Source organism: Calonectris borealis, chromosome 3, assembly GCF_964195595.1.
Source record: "Calonectris borealis chromosome 3, bCalBor7.hap1.2, whole genome shotgun sequence".
NCBI classification, from domain to species: domain Eukaryota; kingdom Metazoa; phylum Chordata; class Aves; order Procellariiformes; family Procellariidae; genus Calonectris; species Calonectris borealis.
This window is the reverse complement of record NC_134314.1, coordinates 11,098,094-11,115,716: the sequence shown is the minus strand read 5'-3', so window position 1 is coordinate 11,115,716 and position 17,623 is coordinate 11,098,094. Positions and strand designations below refer to the sequence as shown.

Here is a 17,623-nt window from a genome sequence, read left to right as displayed (position 1 = left end):
AAAAATGCTTACTAAAGAATTAATTCCATCACAAAGAAAGGTACCCGCAAGAATAAAGAGCTATCTGTTTAAAACATGCTATTAACAAGGAAGAATAAATTAATCAACACAAAAGTTTGATTTCAAAATCCTATATACAATGGTTTTTAACTGGATTATCAAATACTAAACTGCAACAGAATAACAGAACTGCGTATTTTTGTTATTTCAGTAGATAAAGCTAGTGTTTCTATCATTACTTATAGCAGAACAGCTTTTTTACTTTTTCTCTCACTTGCTGTGCTATGCAAGCAAAAGTAATTTTTATTTCTTTGTATACAACAGTTCAAAGTAGGCAAAAATTTACGCAACAGAGAACTTTCTCTAAGGACAGGACAATCTTATGCAGTCATTCTGAGCAGTTTTCAGGAGAACCACTAAAATGGGCCAACTGATCAGTATCTATCTGAATTACAATACTGTGGGTAAAACTGAAAGGATTATACCAAAGCAACACACCCACTTTTGCCAGGGATGCCTGCTGTACTCCACAAAAATCTCACCTATGTGCGGCTGCTGAGCTGCAGCCAGTGCGTATTGCTGCTGCTGGGCTGCTGTTAACTGTTGAACAGTCAGAGCATTAGTCCTCTGGAAAAGCTATTGGAAAAGAAAAAAAAGACGCATTTCAGTTTTCAAAAGTCAGGGCTATAATATACTGGGATTTACTTACAAAAAAAGATTTTAAACCAGGCTTCTATCCTAATAAGTTACTAAACTAGAAAATTATGCAGCTATATTCTTCTAGATTAAATATACATTATTTGCCTTTGACTAAGTCACAGACAAAACAAAATTACATGCATTATATGCTTAACTGACTGATTATCAAAGAGGATAATGCACAACTTAAAGGACCAATTTGGCATGTTTTCAAGTCCTGTACTAACCTGCTGCTGAGAATTGTAGTCAAAAAGTCCTACAGTAGCTCCTGAAGAGTCCATTTGTACCTGATTGCCAGGATAGTCAAACTGCAGAGAATCAAGACCAACTTGTTCCATGGCATCTAGATTCTGATTTTCTGGATTTGAAAATTCTTCTACCAGAGGCTTGTGGGCTGTAGGATTGGGAAGTGGACCTAATCCTTCTGTGGTGCTGGGATTGGGGCCCAAGCGTTCAGCTACTTCTGTTGGGGAGGCTTGTCGACTTCCAGGGGTACGACTGTTTAGAATAAATTCAAGATAGACTCTTCAGTCTTAAATAAAGCTGTCCATGGACAGACTACAGCATTTCTATTTTAAAAGGATCTCTGAACTCAGACTTTACAAAGGGGAGTAACAGACTTATTTTAACCATTGTAACCAGCATGCATTGATGGCTCAAGATAAAGGACATATTTCATTTCAAAGCATAATTTTATTATTTTTTTAAACTTTAAGACTATACAGCTCTTCAAATCAGTGTGAGAAAAACAAACTAATCTTTGAGGCTGTTTTAAGTGAAATGGAGTGAACTATGGTCACCTGTAACTTTTGGGATGGCTCTTTATTGCATTTTGGAAGCAACAGGAATTATCAGAAAATGTACTGAAGAGAAATTGAAAAAAAAAAAAAAAGGAAATGGCTAAGTGCATCTCATGCCAAAGGAGAAAAAGAGACAATAAAACTTCAATAGTTTTTCAACAGGAAAAGACAAACATACAATATAGCAAGTATCCTTCACATCTCAAAAGCAAAAAATACATTTTTTACCTTAAGTAAAATGGACTAATAACTGCCTCATTTACATATGACTAGAACATTTCATTTCCTACACAACTCATTTAATAGACTACACTACACCAGCTGATTGGTTGGGGGGAAAAAAGTGTTCCTAATATAATCCCATTGATTCCATCTCAGTTGCCCTAAGAATAAACATAGCCTGTTGTTCCAGAAGAAAATCTTTAGGATGGAGCAAAACATAGGTGTGATTTCTGTTGACAGTAAGACACACATATGGAGCTAGAAATCGTTTACTATGCCAAACCCCTGCAAGTTCAGTTTCCAAATATGAAGGGCTAGTGGCGATTGAGATGTAGATAGCTACACTTACATATCTCTAGGTGCACTAGTGTTTAAATTCCCATCAGAGGGGATGACAATCTAGTCAATACCATTGACAAAGTCTAGACAGCAACTCAACTGACCAGTCACTAGGTATTTACTTTAGGGTAAAAGCTGAATTGTTCTCTCATCTCCACCGGCTATATTGGCTACATCACTGACTACAGGGGAATCTCTGTGCACCTATAAACACCTACGGGCAAACACCTGGCAACATTCACATCCTAAACAGATTCCCAACCCTATGTTTCGTTAGACATAGAGTACCTTAATTCGGAGTGGTACCCCACCTTCTGTGTCAGGTCACATTAGCTAGAAAGCAGTCTTTTAGTGAGTTTATTCAACAATACTGTATGATCTACTATTTTGGACAAAATACTTCAAAGATAAAGCAGTTACACTATTTTTTTTTTAATGTAACAACCAACCTCATGACGATCATCTATAACATACTGGCTACCATCTAAGTATCCTAGCTAGCAACCATGTTCTTGCTCTATTTACAAAACTTGAGTTTGAAGCCATTTAATATTCCTTATTCTTCCCAAATGACATACAGTATCAACAAAGTGAAGAACAAAAGGAAAAAAGGCAGTTATTTCAGTACATAGTTTAAAAAAGCTGTAAGTACAATAAAAATACAAGGAGGAGGACAGGACAAAGTTTCTTTGTAAATACTTATGTTTACCTAATATAGGTTGCTCCTTATATTGGTGCTGTTCTGTTGCTATAGTTAAAGTTGTGTCAACACTTCAATTATAAACCTCTGTTTGGAGGGCTTTATACCACCACTTTATATGGCCCATTTAAATTAGGTGGCTTTTTTTTTTTGAGAGAGGTTTACTGGCTTTGGATGCTTTTTTGCACTTGTGTATTTTTTAATAATTTCTCTCTTTAAATAATACAAAAGGTACTTTGCAAGCAATTATTTCAAAATTGAAATAGATACTGGTAAAGAAAACCAGGAGAAAATTCATTCTGCATTTTCTACATATAATATTGAAGGTAACTTTGTTTATTGTGTGTATTGTAGCATGCATCCGAAAAGAGCTAATTTGAGCTCTCTAATATGCCTGGTATTACATTATTTTCAATAATACGTCTTGAAAAATAGACTTGAAGAATCCCTCCTTAGCCTCAGGTAAATGCATTTTTTTAAAGGGTAGGAAATACTTACGTATGGGATTCAAACATGCATTTTAATATACTTGTTCAGTTATGCACTAATGAAACCACAGCTATTTGGTCATGTTCATCGCATTAATACAAATTTATAAGCAGCACTCTAGTTTTCTGATCTTGTAAATTCTTCTGTAGACAGTTACAAACGCATCACAGTCATTTAAAAACAAAGATTATTCCTTTAAAAATACCGAATTTAAAATGCAATTTAGTATTAGGAAAAAACAGGCTGGCTTGTGCTGTCATATAGGAGTTCACAGTTCAAAAGCTCGAGCTTGGTCCAATTTTTTTTTCCCCTATGAAAACAACCAAACCACACCACCATTCTATACTGTGAATAAGTGACATTTAACAATGTGAATAGGGAAATACATTGTTTCTCCTTAGTCAAATAAATGGTTTCTATAAGGACTTTTGTGGGGAAATAATTGTGTTAGGCTGTGGTATCCAGTAGCAAAATTAGAAGGAAAACTAAAATTCTGTAGGACTTACTCTCTACAACAACAATCAGATGCAGAAGTTAGAGAGTATTAAGAAGCAGCAGAGAGAAAGGAATTTAGTTTGAAATTAAAAGGGTTAAAGTTTTCATCCCTCTAATTCACCACATTTTGAAGGTACCCATTTACTTTGAATAATTACTACATTAAGATGAATTTGTCTCATGAGAAGTGACACACACATTAACGACATCCTAAGAAACATGTGGCACAGTGGGAAAGGGAGGACGTGAGGTAGGAAGAATCAGTCTGCACTGGGTAATGTTTAAAGCTGACACACAAACCAGAACTGTAATAATGCCCTTAAGAGACATGCTCGTCTTCTTGAGAAACAGATAAAAGCTTACTTAAAATCTTTGCAATCGGCATCCATTCCATTTGGCAAACCTCTGCCATTTATTTTAGTAACATCCTCATCATCTCCTTGTTTAAGATCTCTGTTTTTGTCCTCCTCAAATGGAGAAGCCTTGCCTTTCTGATCTCCTTTCTCAGGTCCATCTGTTTCAGCATCTCTAGTGCCCTGAGGAAAAAGAATCTGTTTGATTCTGAATATTGAACAGAACACAATAGGAGCACCACAAGGTGACCTAATTCTACACTACAGTGCACGTAAACAATACAAACAGTTTGTTTTCAATGAAATTGCATTTGGTAGGTAACTTGGTCATCAAGTTTCAACCACATGCAATTAATAACTGCCAAAACGTGAAAAGGAATGCCAAGATTTATAATGGAAGACCTAACTCAACCTTAACTATAGCGGTGCTGTTAAACCAGTAACACTTCGAATTAGATAAAGTTTATTTTATACAGTTTTAAACATCTAGTACCTTTATATTTTAAACATCCAGTGCAAAACAAACCCATATAGAAACATAGAATAGGAAGATCTCGAATAAGGCCCATCACACGTTTTAAATTAAGCTATTTGCAATCTTTCCTACCTTTATTTAAAGGTGTTAGGAAACTACTTTTTTTTAAGACAGCTATTTAGTCAAGATTCCCAAACAACTCCCCTCTTCTGCCCCCTCCAACCAAGGAAGACAGACAGATAGCAACTACACACTTCCTTCTACAGAGACGAGTTAAAAAAGGAAAATAGACAAATAGAGTAGAAAATATAACAAAAGACAGTAAGACCATAGTAGGTAACTGGGCAAGCTTAACACACTGCATTACTTACAAAAGCTCCTTTCCTAAACCGGGAGTCCAATTTATCAGCTGGAGAGGAACTTAACACATATTCTACCATGCTCACTCCAAGGCCACCACTTTCTGATCGTGGAGACAATACAGCATTTACTTCACTGTTTCCATGAAAACCCTGTCCAGGCTTTCTCTGTACCATAATAGGTTGGGACATAGAATGGTCTGTTAAAAACAAATAAATAAATAGAACTATTTTATTACTTCTAATGTTTTTGCATTTCATTACAGAGGCAATATTAAACAAGACCAAAATTAAATTAAATAAAAAACTCCAAATCCCAGTTTCAAAAAGTGTTATTGGTGCACAACCACCAGTGCAGTATACATTTTCACAATTAAAATTAAAGGAAAATAAAATTTAATACACAATTAAAATTTATAATATTAATTTACTTCGAAATAACTTCTAGTAAACACGACTGATTTTTCAATACATATACATCAATCACTTACGAGGAGTTCCCCATGCAGTCTCTCTCCACTCATCACCAAGGAATATCCCTTTTTGTCCATCTTTTGCTGAATCATCAGGTTCCCAAAACTTTTTGGCAGGTAAAAGCTGTTCCAAAAGAGAAAATGGTTTTACTTAAAATATGCTTATAAATGGGCAAAAAATAGCAATATTATTAAAAGGATACGAAAGTAATTAATTTTAGATACCAAAGTCAGCTTTACATAAGGAAGTACATATTGCCAAGGAATAATTATAAACACTTCTAAGTTATGTTTTGTTACTGAAGCTGATGCTGTATAAAGACTGAGATTCTTATGAGGGAGAGATACAGAATACAGAAGCAGCTGTGAAAAAAAGCTAATCAAATTAATCCCTGCATTAAACCAAGTCAATACTCTCAGCAACTTTAACTAACACTGCCTTGCTCAAAAGCTTGACCTTTAACTAATATTATCATGCTAACTAGAAACAGCAGCAGTTCATTGTAAAGTTCTATTCACTTAGAAATGCATCATGTTCCAAATTTTAGAAAGCAACTAACACACATGGTGGCAAGTCAGCTCCTTCAGACCATAGGGATCTGCTAGTTACAAATCTGTGATATTCAAATTTGAAGTTCCACATGCCAACGATTTCATTTAGCTGTATGATTTTTTTTCATTACTACTTCTAAAGCAGAAAGCTTCAAGTTAGATCAGTATCACTTCTTATACTGTCCGAGGACAGAAGACTTAGTGCGACATGACAGAAGCACCGCACAAAAAAAACCCCTCAAATGTCAACATTCTTTTTACTTTTATTTTATTACTTTTACTTTATTCCTTTAACTTTTCCCATCGGTAGCAGTACAACTGCCAAATGCTGCATATCACATTTTCTCTTGAATACATAATTAAAAAACTGTATTCTCAAACTATGTATTACATACTCTACAATGAAACAACAATGAAAACAACTTGCAAAAAAAAAATAGGGAAGAGCTCTAAAGACAGCATCGTAATCCATCAAACTTTGCAAAATGTAATGTTCAATTTTAAATTTTGTGAATTTAGAAAAAAACAGATGTAATCTGATAAAGCTTTGTTTGCAATAAACAAGTATGTTCTGGAGCTTTTCAGCTCCAGCAGCAGTAAGTTCTCCTGTTACTTAAGTGACTAAAAAACCCTTCTGAATTTCACAGCTGCTTAGTATGAGCCTTGATGAAAATACTAACAAGAGTGGTTTTTTTAGGTATTTCTTAATGCAACATTGAAAGAGCTCGTGAAAACAGCTTAAAGAAGAGGGTAAGATTGCCATTAACAGGCCACAACATTAACACTGAAACAGAGGTGACAGGAGCTCCTGTGAAGTAACTTAAGGACTGCTGATTGCTGTTTTTCTGTGCTGCCCAGAGGTCTCACCAGAAACAAAATATTTTGACTAGCTAACCTACTGAAATCCCTGGGTTCCTTAGATAAATGCATTAACACAGAAGGACTCCGGGTGGCGGATGATGAACTGCCAAAGCTCAACAAAACTATGGGAGTGTATTATGCTTGCAAGAGCGTTACCCTGTTACGGCCTGCCCTGACAGAGATGCCCACTTTCTCAATGCATGGGAGAATCGTCACCAGGTGTCAACCAAACATACTTCGGGAGCACCAGGATACTAAGTTTACCCTGAATTTAAGGGACAGAGAAATAGACTAATGGAATCTTACAACTGTGGTTCAATTAAAAGGAAAAGATTATAAATTTCAGCCTATGCAATCTACTCATCCTTTTTTAGCTTTATATTGTAACAAGCTTCCAATACTACTTGTTTTTCATTTTGTAGGATAGTGGTAGAACAGAAAGCAAACATTTCATGGTATCTATGAAACCTTGGTTTTGAGAAAGAGAATCACGTTTTATTTTAAATGCAGTCTGAGACAAGTTCAAATATGTGCCCAGCTGAGATGAGAGCTATGAGAAATACAAAAGTGAAGGTGTCACAACCTAACACAACCTTGTCAGAATAAAACACATCAAGTAATATCTTGGATGTCATAAAATGAGCATCACCTTAAAGTATGCTTACCCTGAAATTAGTGAATTCCACTATCAGACAGGTGTTCAGAGAACACAATGTTAAGAAAAATATGCAAATTTAGAGCAGAACACACTGCAATACTGGTTTTGATTTCAAAACTCATTTGCAGGATTTCTATCAGAGGAAAAAACCTGTCCACTGGTAGAAAGCAGCAATAATCCTCACTGCAAAAGTACAGGTCGTTTTGGGGGGATTTTGTTGTGGTGGTAGTGTTTTTTGTTGTTGTTGTTTAGGATTTTTCTTTACATTTGCTTGGGGTTTTCTTTTTGTTTGGTTGGTTTTTTTTGTTTTCTGTTTTTTTGTTTTGTTTTGTTTTTAACTACATACTCTCAAATTTCAAACAGATATATTCAACTGCTTGCGGTCCTCGTGTACTCTGTACACAAAGAATATAGAGTATCTTTAACACAAAACATTATGCATCATCTATAGCTCAAGAGGCTAAATTTAAACTGTATCCTATTGAAGATCAAACAGATTTACAGAAAAAAATACTGTTAATTTCTCCACAACAAAGTAGTCCTTCAAATATTTAAATAAATGGAATTTTTTGAAGTTTACCATTTTGCATCTCCCAGAGGGCCAGTGATTTATATTTATTATTTACTTATTTTTGAAAAATGATGGATATGACATACACTATGCTCTTTTTAAAGGGATATTTTAGCTATCGGTTTGCCATGTAAATGGGCAGCCCTAGCAGCTGTCAACTATTTCATTGTGGAACTCAAAAAAAAAAAAAAAAAAAAGAAAGAGTAAAAGAGTAGAGTACTTTTCAGAAAAACAAAACCAGTGTGTTCCTCTTTAACAGACAAGAAAAAAACCCCACTTGATTAGTTCTACTGAAAAAGACTTAATCAAGAAGTCATCACAAATTCATACAAGTAGCTAAAATCATTGTGCTTTACCCTTTGATAATATGCGTTTTGCTCAATATTTCCTGCATTTAATCCAATAAAAAAAGAAACTTTACAAAGATACATCCAATCCTAATTCAAAATAATGGAAAAGATTGCTGTATTTCTTACTAAGCTCTTCCAACAGTCCGCTAAAAAGTGTCTTTCTCAGTATCAGCACTGATCCCTGTTATGCCTCTGCCAGATGAACAAAGCCCTTTTCTATGCATAGATAATAACTAATTATGCTAAAGCTGCCTTTTAACCACCTCTCTGATAAGTAATTGCACAGTCTCGATTACTGGCCCTTGAATTAAGGGATTTTTAATTTTTTTTTTTAATTTATTTTTAAGATCAGAAGTTATTCCTACAGAGCCTTCTACAATTTCCCTGAATGAAGTTTTGACAGCAGAAATGGATGCATTGTCCTGAACGTGAAATTTGTGTGTGCTTTGACCCTGTAAGTTTTTATAAGAATAGACATTATCAAAAAAAGATGTAGTTTTATATTCTGTTTGGCAATTAATTTTATGTATGCCTGTGTTAGGTCACACTAAAGGTCCTGAAGCCCACTATGCCTAACCCTGAAATAGCAAACAACAGATGCCTAGCAAAGAGAAATAGCACCATGTGTCAGTATTTCTTCAGAATAGAATCACGACCTTAAGGGTCATGATAGCTTTTGGCAGCTGGAGCCAGAAGCATCATCCGTGTTTAACCAATCTAACAGCTAAAATTTTAGGAGACATTTAGAGAAAGACACCTGCAATACAGCAGCTCTCTTGCTAATAAAACTTTAGTCTGTTTCTTTACAGAATAAACTAACAAAGAATTGCAAGACAGAAACAGATCAAGGAAACCATACATCTGGCTCACGTTATGCTATCCTATTCCTGATACTGATTGATACTAGGCTCCATTTGACTGCAACTCAGATGGATAGCTTAACAGAAGGATTTCCAGTATGTATTATTTCCAAAATGAGTTTTGGTACAATGAAAACAGATTTCATACTATATTCCTTTACATTAGCACATGGAAGAGATACTTGCTTGAGGATTCAGAGTCTTGATTTTAGTAGTAATGTGAAAAGTAAGACTTAACAGCCTCCTAATATCAAGTACTGATTCCCAGTCGGGAAAAAAAAGACCAAGAAGGATGAGAATTATGAACACGAGATTAATTTCAGTTCAGAGAAAAATCTATCCAGACAGAGAGCATGAGGAAGAGAACAACTTCCCAATGGCTAGAAGCAGATCACTTGACATGACCTCCCTTTCACACCTTTCAAAGCAGACAGAGGGCAGCACGTAAGAATGTACAACTACCAATTCTAGCTTACGAGGACATTTCATTTAATAATTTGGAAGCTTATAATCAAAAAGAAGGCTAAACAGCCATGGAATCTATTCCAGAACTACTTTATTGTTGTGCAATACATTAAGGAAATCACTGAGTAAGTCGACCTAGCTATGTGAACCTGCATTACCTCAAGATACCTGAAGATACCATTGAAATGAAAGACATAATAACCTAGTAAGTGCAGGGTCACAATATAGTATCAATTTCTGATGCTGTATTACTGTACCAGAACTCTGGCTTTTTGTGTGTGTGTGGATTTTTTTGTTGTGCCTCTTTTTTTTTTAAAAAACTCTTCACAGATTCACAGAGTGCCATGAAAACAAACAAAAAAAATCATAATCATGCAGAAATATCTCCCTCAATCTGAGATAACCTAAACCGAAGATCTGTATGAGCAGTCATATGTACCTCAATTTAATTCCCAGGCATTTGTGCCATCCTTCACTTTCACTGCTTTCAACCTTTCAGAGTACTTCGTGGGTGGCAAAAGAACAAACACCAATATGAATTTTACCGATCCACTCTATCACACTGTTGGTGCTATTACAGATACCTTACTAACACCTTTACCTTTCAAAAGGAATTTTAACAGCTGAGGGAGCAGGGGGAAGCAAGCAAGCATATCCAATGTGGCTACTCAGCCTTCTAAAGAACAGGGCTTCAGCTATTTTTGCTTTTTCAAATGGGAGATTGTTCAAAAGTCAACATGGAACCCTGGATGAAGCAAAAATTGCTGAAAAGCCAACTGATTGGTTAAATGCATCATTAAAGTAGAAAAATCAAGTAAGAATAGCCATGTGTCAGCACAGAACATGGCACTCAGCAACTAGAACATGGCATTTGTTTTTCATCAGTAAGTTATGGTTTCTGTAGAGATCACAGTCTTACCATCATTTTAAGAAAGTTAAGCTGAAAATATTATCACTGGTTCAATTATCAACTGAATTAGGTAAATATCCAGCAAAGCAAAATGATCAGTATTTGAAATCTTAGTTCAATGTGAATTTATTTCCTTAACACGTCCTGTCAGGGCAAGTAACCCTAATGTATGTTGATTACTTTCTGAACAGTTTAGGGAACTGCTTTTGAAGGAGCTAAGTCATCCTCCATGATCTCAATTTTTTCTTTCCCCTTCAAAACTACACTTAAGAAAACCACACAAACCAAACCAATCAAAAAAAGTCCTTCTTCCCTTTAGCTAAATTATACAATAGCACTCTTCAACTCTGATTAAAATCTTTTAAGGAGTAATTACCAGTGAAAAAAAAATAGTGAATTACCACACATTTCTGCTAGGGTATGCCAGTTTCACCTTTTCTGGAGCCAAACCTTTTTCAGATCCCAGTCTCCTTGGCTTCTCAGAGGTAGTAAGCAATTTTTTCACTAGCTTAGATACAGTGACACTGAAAACATGCCTCATTTCAAAGAACTGCACAAATTTTCAGCCAAATTACCCTGTCACTTCCCCAAGAGTATCAGTCATCTAAGAAGACTGACATAGTAACACAGTAGATCCAGTCAACAACCACCCCAGTATTCTTGCAAAGTACTTAGCTTATTTTTACCTTAGAACAGAAATTTTCAGTTGCCTGAAAAATCAATTTGGTCTTAAAAGAAGCTCTTTGCTTCATGTTGTATTATTTCAGACTTCTTAAATTGTATCAACATTTCCAAACTACCAACTGGATTTTCAGCCCTCAATAATTACCTCTCCCATTCCCCGAGATTCTAGGGCAAGAGCTTGAAACTCATGATTCATCTCATCCACAGATCGAACCTGTAGGAGGAAAAACAAGAGAGTGATCCATTTGTCAAATATATTTTCAAAAATTGAGTTTGTAATACTCCACAAGATTTTTGACAACTGAAAGCACACTCAAAATTTGCTACTCAATCGAGGCTGAACATGAGTTTAGATTTTGTGAACAGATACAGTTAGTGACCAATTTAACGAACCATGCTAATACAATAACATGCAAGAAATTCTGAGAGACTTAAAAATTTTAATCTTCATATATCCGGTTGAGTATCACTCACTATGGAAACAATGACCAATATCGCATTTGCAACAAATGCAAAAAAAAAGTGAAATTAAAGATTTGGATGTACAATATCCTTTGGAAAGGAGATGAGCCATTGCACACAATGTTACTGAGTACACTTAGCAGCAAACAAAGAAAAGCTCACAAGACAGGTCACAAAAGCTACTAGCAATGTGTTGCTTTTAAAATCTAGTAACTGACTGCATTGTCACAATTTCTCGTGCTTTCTTCCAGGAAACAGCACTCTCTCTTCTCTGTGTGTTGTCTTTTTTTGTTTGTTGTAAATAGGAAAGGTGTATTACTAAAGCAAGAGTTGCTGCTGCAACAAACCACCTCCTTCTCCACAGCATGCAGACACAATGCACTGGGTGCATTCTTTCCTGAGAAAATGGTTTCCACAAGGAATTTTCAAAGCCATGACAAGCTTAGAAAAACAAATAAAAAAGGAAAATTCAGTTGTTTCTCCCCTTCCCTTCTTTCTCAACAGTGAGATGCTACAGGGTGAAATGATAAAGTTATTCAAGTTCAAAGTAAAATTGAAGTTTCCCTCCCAATACCAGGCTTTCCTGAGGAGTTAATTTCACCTGGTAAGCCCATCTGTTTACATTAACAAATAAAACAAAATGAAGTTACTCCACACATTAAGACCACTTTTCAAAAAATACTCGAACACTAGGCAAAGAAACAATCTTGTGCTTTTAATACTCTGGCGCAAACAACTTTTTCAATTCTTTCTTAGCATTGGAAAAGCATTAATGAACTGTCAATAGATGCTCTATTCTCAAAATTATACTCTCAAAGTATTGTTATAAGCCAATAACTTCTGAAGTTGAGTGTCTCTGTACTTTTGAGGAAGATATTTCACAGCTCAAAGAAATATTCTTTCAGAAGGAACAATATTTTAGTTAAAATGGATTCTGAAACCAATTCCCAACAATTTCAGTGAGCTACTGAAGAGCAAATTTAATTTCACAGTGAATTATGGGGGGAATCACCACCCTCACTTTTTTCCAGTGATGACATTTACATCAATTGGGTTGATTTTATTCTTTTAAAAACTGAAAGCAGATTTTCATGTATCCTTAAAAAAGCTAAAGACATTTTTTCAAATGAATTAAAAAATAGAATATTTATAATTTATATGAAAGAAACACTTTTTTTATTAGCTCCAAGGGATAGTCAAATCTTTGTGCATGCACATAGAAAAATTAACTGTAGAAAAGGAATTATTCAGAAAGAAAAAAAATCAGAAATTCAAATTTTGAAGACTTCTGAACTTTGATATTAGTTTCTGAAAACAGAATTTCTTCTATAGATGGTTGAGAGTTGATTATCTTACCATAAGCCACTCCCCATGCTGAATCATGCACTTTAGTTTCAATTACAATCAAATAGTAAATTAGATACTTCTGTCTCAAAAGGTAGTTTTGTTCTAACAGTATCTCTAAAGAAAATTTGTAGCTAATACTTGCCAAACTGTATTTATCATAAACACTACCCAAGTCACTGTTAGATAAAAAACAACCAAGCTTGAAAGATGTTTAAGTTTTTTGGTTGTGTGGGGTTTTTTTTTTTGTTTTGGGGTTTTTTTTTGGTGGTGGTGGTGGTTTTGTTTGGGGTTTTTTTTGTGCTGCAAGACCTAATACCAAATGCTTATTTTTCACAATTCAGCAAAGTCCAAAAACGTGGCCACACACACTTCCAAGTCTCTAAGAAAAGACAATCCAAGAATCAGGGTACAGCACAGCGAACTCCTTTTTTTCCTGAGCAGTTCAGAGTCAACTCTAAGAAAACTGAAGTTTTCCAGAACCATAAATAAACTTTAGTACACTGAACACTGATTTTGCTCATTGCCCCCCTTCTTACAAACATGAAATTTAAGTTAGTGTTATCTACTGCTATCAGCAGCAAGAGAAATAATGCAGTCCTTTTACTGTGGCAAAGAGGGTCTCCATTCTGTTTCCACCAAAAACAGCAGCCCAAAATCCTGTCCCATATCATAAATACATCTTTCACAGATCAGTTTACAGACTGGAGAAAATACAGGCAGCACTAATTATCTTGCGAAGATCTGCTTTCTTCAATGCTAGCCCTATCACTACAAAACCATCCAGACTAGTGACAACCAAGTTAGATCTACTACATATAAAGACATGTCTTCTCCCTGAAGGAGAAACTTCAGTTAGGATCATCTATATTACCAGGAAGTTTTACCTTCTCTAATTCAATGCCAACATTCACCTAATTCATATGCTCCAGAAATAAACATTTTTAATATATACTTTTTTTACCTCAAATTCAGAACATGAAAAAAAAATTCTCTATTTTTATTTATTCCTTGTCATCTGGAATAATTTGTAAATCAAAAAAGAGGCCTATGAAACATACTGCTCAACATTTACAATATTTTCCTGGTTTTTTGATTACATCTTTTTTCTTGTTTTTTTTTTTTCTCCCCCACACTCACTCTGAAGACTCCTCTTTCTCCATTTACCACCTACCTGCTTTTGGGATTAGTTGCTAGATCTAATCTTAGTTTTTAGGAGTTGAATGCTAATAAGCCTTTCCAACTAAGAGCAGCTGGCAACGGTTCCACACTTCTGACACACATCAGATCATTCCACAGGGCCCCCAAATTACGCACAAATGGATATCACACCCCAAAGCAGTCTTTAGGTACAACAATTCCTCACACACTGCTATTAAATAGATAGAACAGCTTAAGCGTATCCATGCACTTTTCCCCTTTGCCATACCAACAGAAAATTCTGATCTTTTTCCCCTTCCACAGAAACTGGATACAACATACTAGCATGTATTAGTCAATTTTTCATCACAGCATTAGGAATGAGATTTTAACACAGAGTAAAAACAAAATTGTATTTTTTTAGTAGACTATCTTCCTAAAGTTTAAACTCTTTCTCTGTCCCCCTGAAATTTACAATATAATTTATTTTAAATCTAGAGGCCTACGCAAAAACCTTCCTGTATGCTGTGAAAACTCCTGGTAAGAGTAGTTATCTCATTTCTACTGTATTTCACTACTACCTCACACTATGTCCTCTGTGCTGAACGCTGCAACGTTCAACCAATAAACTGAGTTCGTGACAGAGCTAAGCACATCTAGCCAGCTACTGACGAGCGGGACAGTCCTTCCATCCTTCCCCCAACAGCTTTTACCACTCCCCTTTTAATGAACTTGGTAATCATCAAGTAAAAGGTTTCATTCAGAAGTTTTTTTTTCCTTCTTTGTGCATGAGAGTTTCACCAGATCAGCCAGCTGAACTGGCTAAAACACCACAGCGGCGAGACCACGACGTTTGACACAGGGAAAGCAACAAGGAGAAACTGGTCTGGAGCAAGGTGGAGTAGGAGTACCTGCTTAGTGGCAGCTAGATGATAAACCAGTAACATGAAACTGTGTCCTGACATAACTCAGGACAAAATTCAGAAGGCAGACTGTTGACTGGGTAGTCAAGTAGTAGGATTACCACAAGAAACACTGCTTAAAATAATACCCATTTCTGGAATCCAGGCACCCAGATCCAGATCTAAGGACAAGTACTCTCTCCAGTAACCCCGAATCCTGCCAGAAATAAGCTTCTAACCATTTTCTTGCAAAAGCAAAGATCAGCCCCTTCTTTGAAAAAAGAGCTGGAGAAGAGTAACAACAAAACAAAAAATATAATATAAAAGAAAATGATATGACTTCTTTTTATACAACAGAAGTGGTTAAACCAGCTGACCAGAAAGTAGGAAAAACACTTTTTGTGCATTAAGAAATTCCAAATCTCATCCCTCCCCTCCCAGGTGAACACCCTAACCATCATGACAAAGACAAGAAGGACACAGTTGAAACTGTGGTACTAGGCCAGAAATTCAACACAAAACACCTGGTAATTACAGTACTGTGACTGGAAAGAAAGGGAAGCTGCTGTTCACATTGCAAATGCTTCAGCCTTTTTCTTTATTTTGCTGAATGACTTTAATGCAAAACACCTTTCTAGTAGTTTTCTACAGGGGTGGCTCTCCTGCCGCATTTGTCTTATGTATGATATATGCTTATGGCAGAGACTTAGCATTATTAGCAAGTTAAAACTAATTTAAGAACACAAAAATGGTTCTATTTTAAAACACAATACATAGCAATTCTGCCAGCCCTCCATTAAGTTAAACACTGTCTTGTAAAGTCATGTCAGACACTTGACTAGATATTAAAAAAAAACCCCAAATCCAAAAACATTTCAGATGGGTAGCCAGCTTGAAACTACTAAATAAAAATAATATTTTAATACAAATTAAAACATTAGACACAAATCTAGTAGGGATTTGCAACAAAGGACAACAAGGGAAAACTATACAACAAGCCTAAACTGCAAATCCCCAAATCGCTATCATGAAATATTGCAGTTCAGGGCTGTATATAGAGATTTCTATTCTAGAATATTTTGCCAAATTACCTAAATTGTCCTTATTTTCGTTTAGAGGCCAGCCAATAGTGCATCCAGATAACAAAACCTGTTGAGCAACTACGAGAACTACTACTACAGGCAACTACGAGAATCACAACTGAACTGTTTTATACACAAGTTGGTTACAAAATACTAAACATTTTGAGAAGACAAGGCATTTGTTTGATTAAAGCTGCCTTTGGCTAGATACATCTTCTCATACCTCTTTGAAGCATCAAGGAACCAAAGGTCCACTTACTACCAAACTGGTTAATAAAAGTTGCTGCTCCCAAGTAATTCAAAGTCTACAGGTATGCTGTGTTTCGAAAAGAGGTAACATTTTCTGAGGACCATATGGAACAGTAATACAACTGCAGACTTAACTAAATACTCCAAAACGTTCAAGCTCCTTAAGCAGTTCGAATAAAAAACGTTAGGCATTTCTGAGAAAACACTTAGGCAACCAATTTTAAGTTCTACACATATTTCCATGGTTATAATCTCAAAAGCCTAACATCTTCCCCCAGTAAGTATTTAACAATCCATTGCATTAAAATATAGTGTTCTAAAACCAACTCAAACTTTTTGTAGGCAAGTGAATAATTCTTCAATCCCTGTATTTTAGGCTTCTTAACTCATATTCTCAGATCAAGCTATACTTTTGCACTATATGCCCCTTAATATATTCAAATACTCTAACAAAAACAAATTTAGTTTGTCAATTTAGTTGGCCTGCAATCACTCTGGATCTTCTTGTGTTTTATTTCCTTGTGAACTTTGTATTGTACATTTGAGAAGCAATCCTACCAGTGCTGAGGACACCAACAATGAAAAAAAATGAAACTAGGAGATTTCAAGGTAGGGTTTCTGCAGCATGTAGCAAGGGGTGGAAAAAAAAAAAAACCACTCAGCCAAAGCACTGTCCAGTCTGCTGAAAAAGCTAAGTCACAAAGGGGCAAGGTGATCATAAGAGCTGGCACTTGTATACACAACACTGACCAACTGTTTTGCTTGCTTTCTTTTCAACAGGAGTATCAGTAATCTGGAAGGATGCACACAGGAGGAAGGAATTTCCTAGGTTTTTATCAACAGTATATATATAAACATATATAAAATTATGCTGGATAGCATCTCACAAGTCACTGCCAAGTTTGGAAATTACAGATCTACCTGCAGCAGACCATACAGAGCAAGCATAACAGGACACCACTTCCCATGAAGAAAAGCAGAGGAAAATGAAGCACATCTTGCCACCTGTTTCAGAGCTACGTGATAGTTCATCAGCCTAACAAGACTCAGGAACCTCAGGTTCTGTTCCCAGCTATGGAATGAAACGTGCTCTAAGAAACAGGTAGTTGCACTCGTTCCCCCTGAACAT

General features: G+C 35.7%; 1 protein-coding gene across 11 annotated transcripts in view; it reads right to left on the bottom strand.

Annotated features, from left to right (window-relative positions):
• PUM2 (pumilio RNA binding family member 2) overlaps window positions 1-17,623 on the bottom strand; it is a 70,118-nt gene that overhangs the window by 35,390 nt on the left and 17,105 nt on the right. For all 11 annotated transcript variants that reach the window (XR_012672873.1, XR_012672874.1, XM_075144979.1 and 8 more), the window contains 6 exons: window positions 11,461-11,529; window positions 5,423-5,528; window positions 4,944-5,131; window positions 4,108-4,280; window positions 927-1,197; window positions 543-636 (listed from right to left, as the gene is read on the bottom strand). Coding sequence is in view for 9 of the 11 variants with exons in the window: in XM_075144979.1 (XP_075001080.1) it covers window positions 543-636; window positions 927-1,197; window positions 4,108-4,280; window positions 4,944-5,131; window positions 5,423-5,528; window positions 11,461-11,511 (883 nt within the window). In the remaining 2 variants the exon portion in view is untranslated. The remainder of the gene's footprint in view (window positions 1-542; window positions 637-926; window positions 1,198-4,107; window positions 4,281-4,943; window positions 5,132-5,422; window positions 5,529-11,460; window positions 11,530-17,623) is intronic.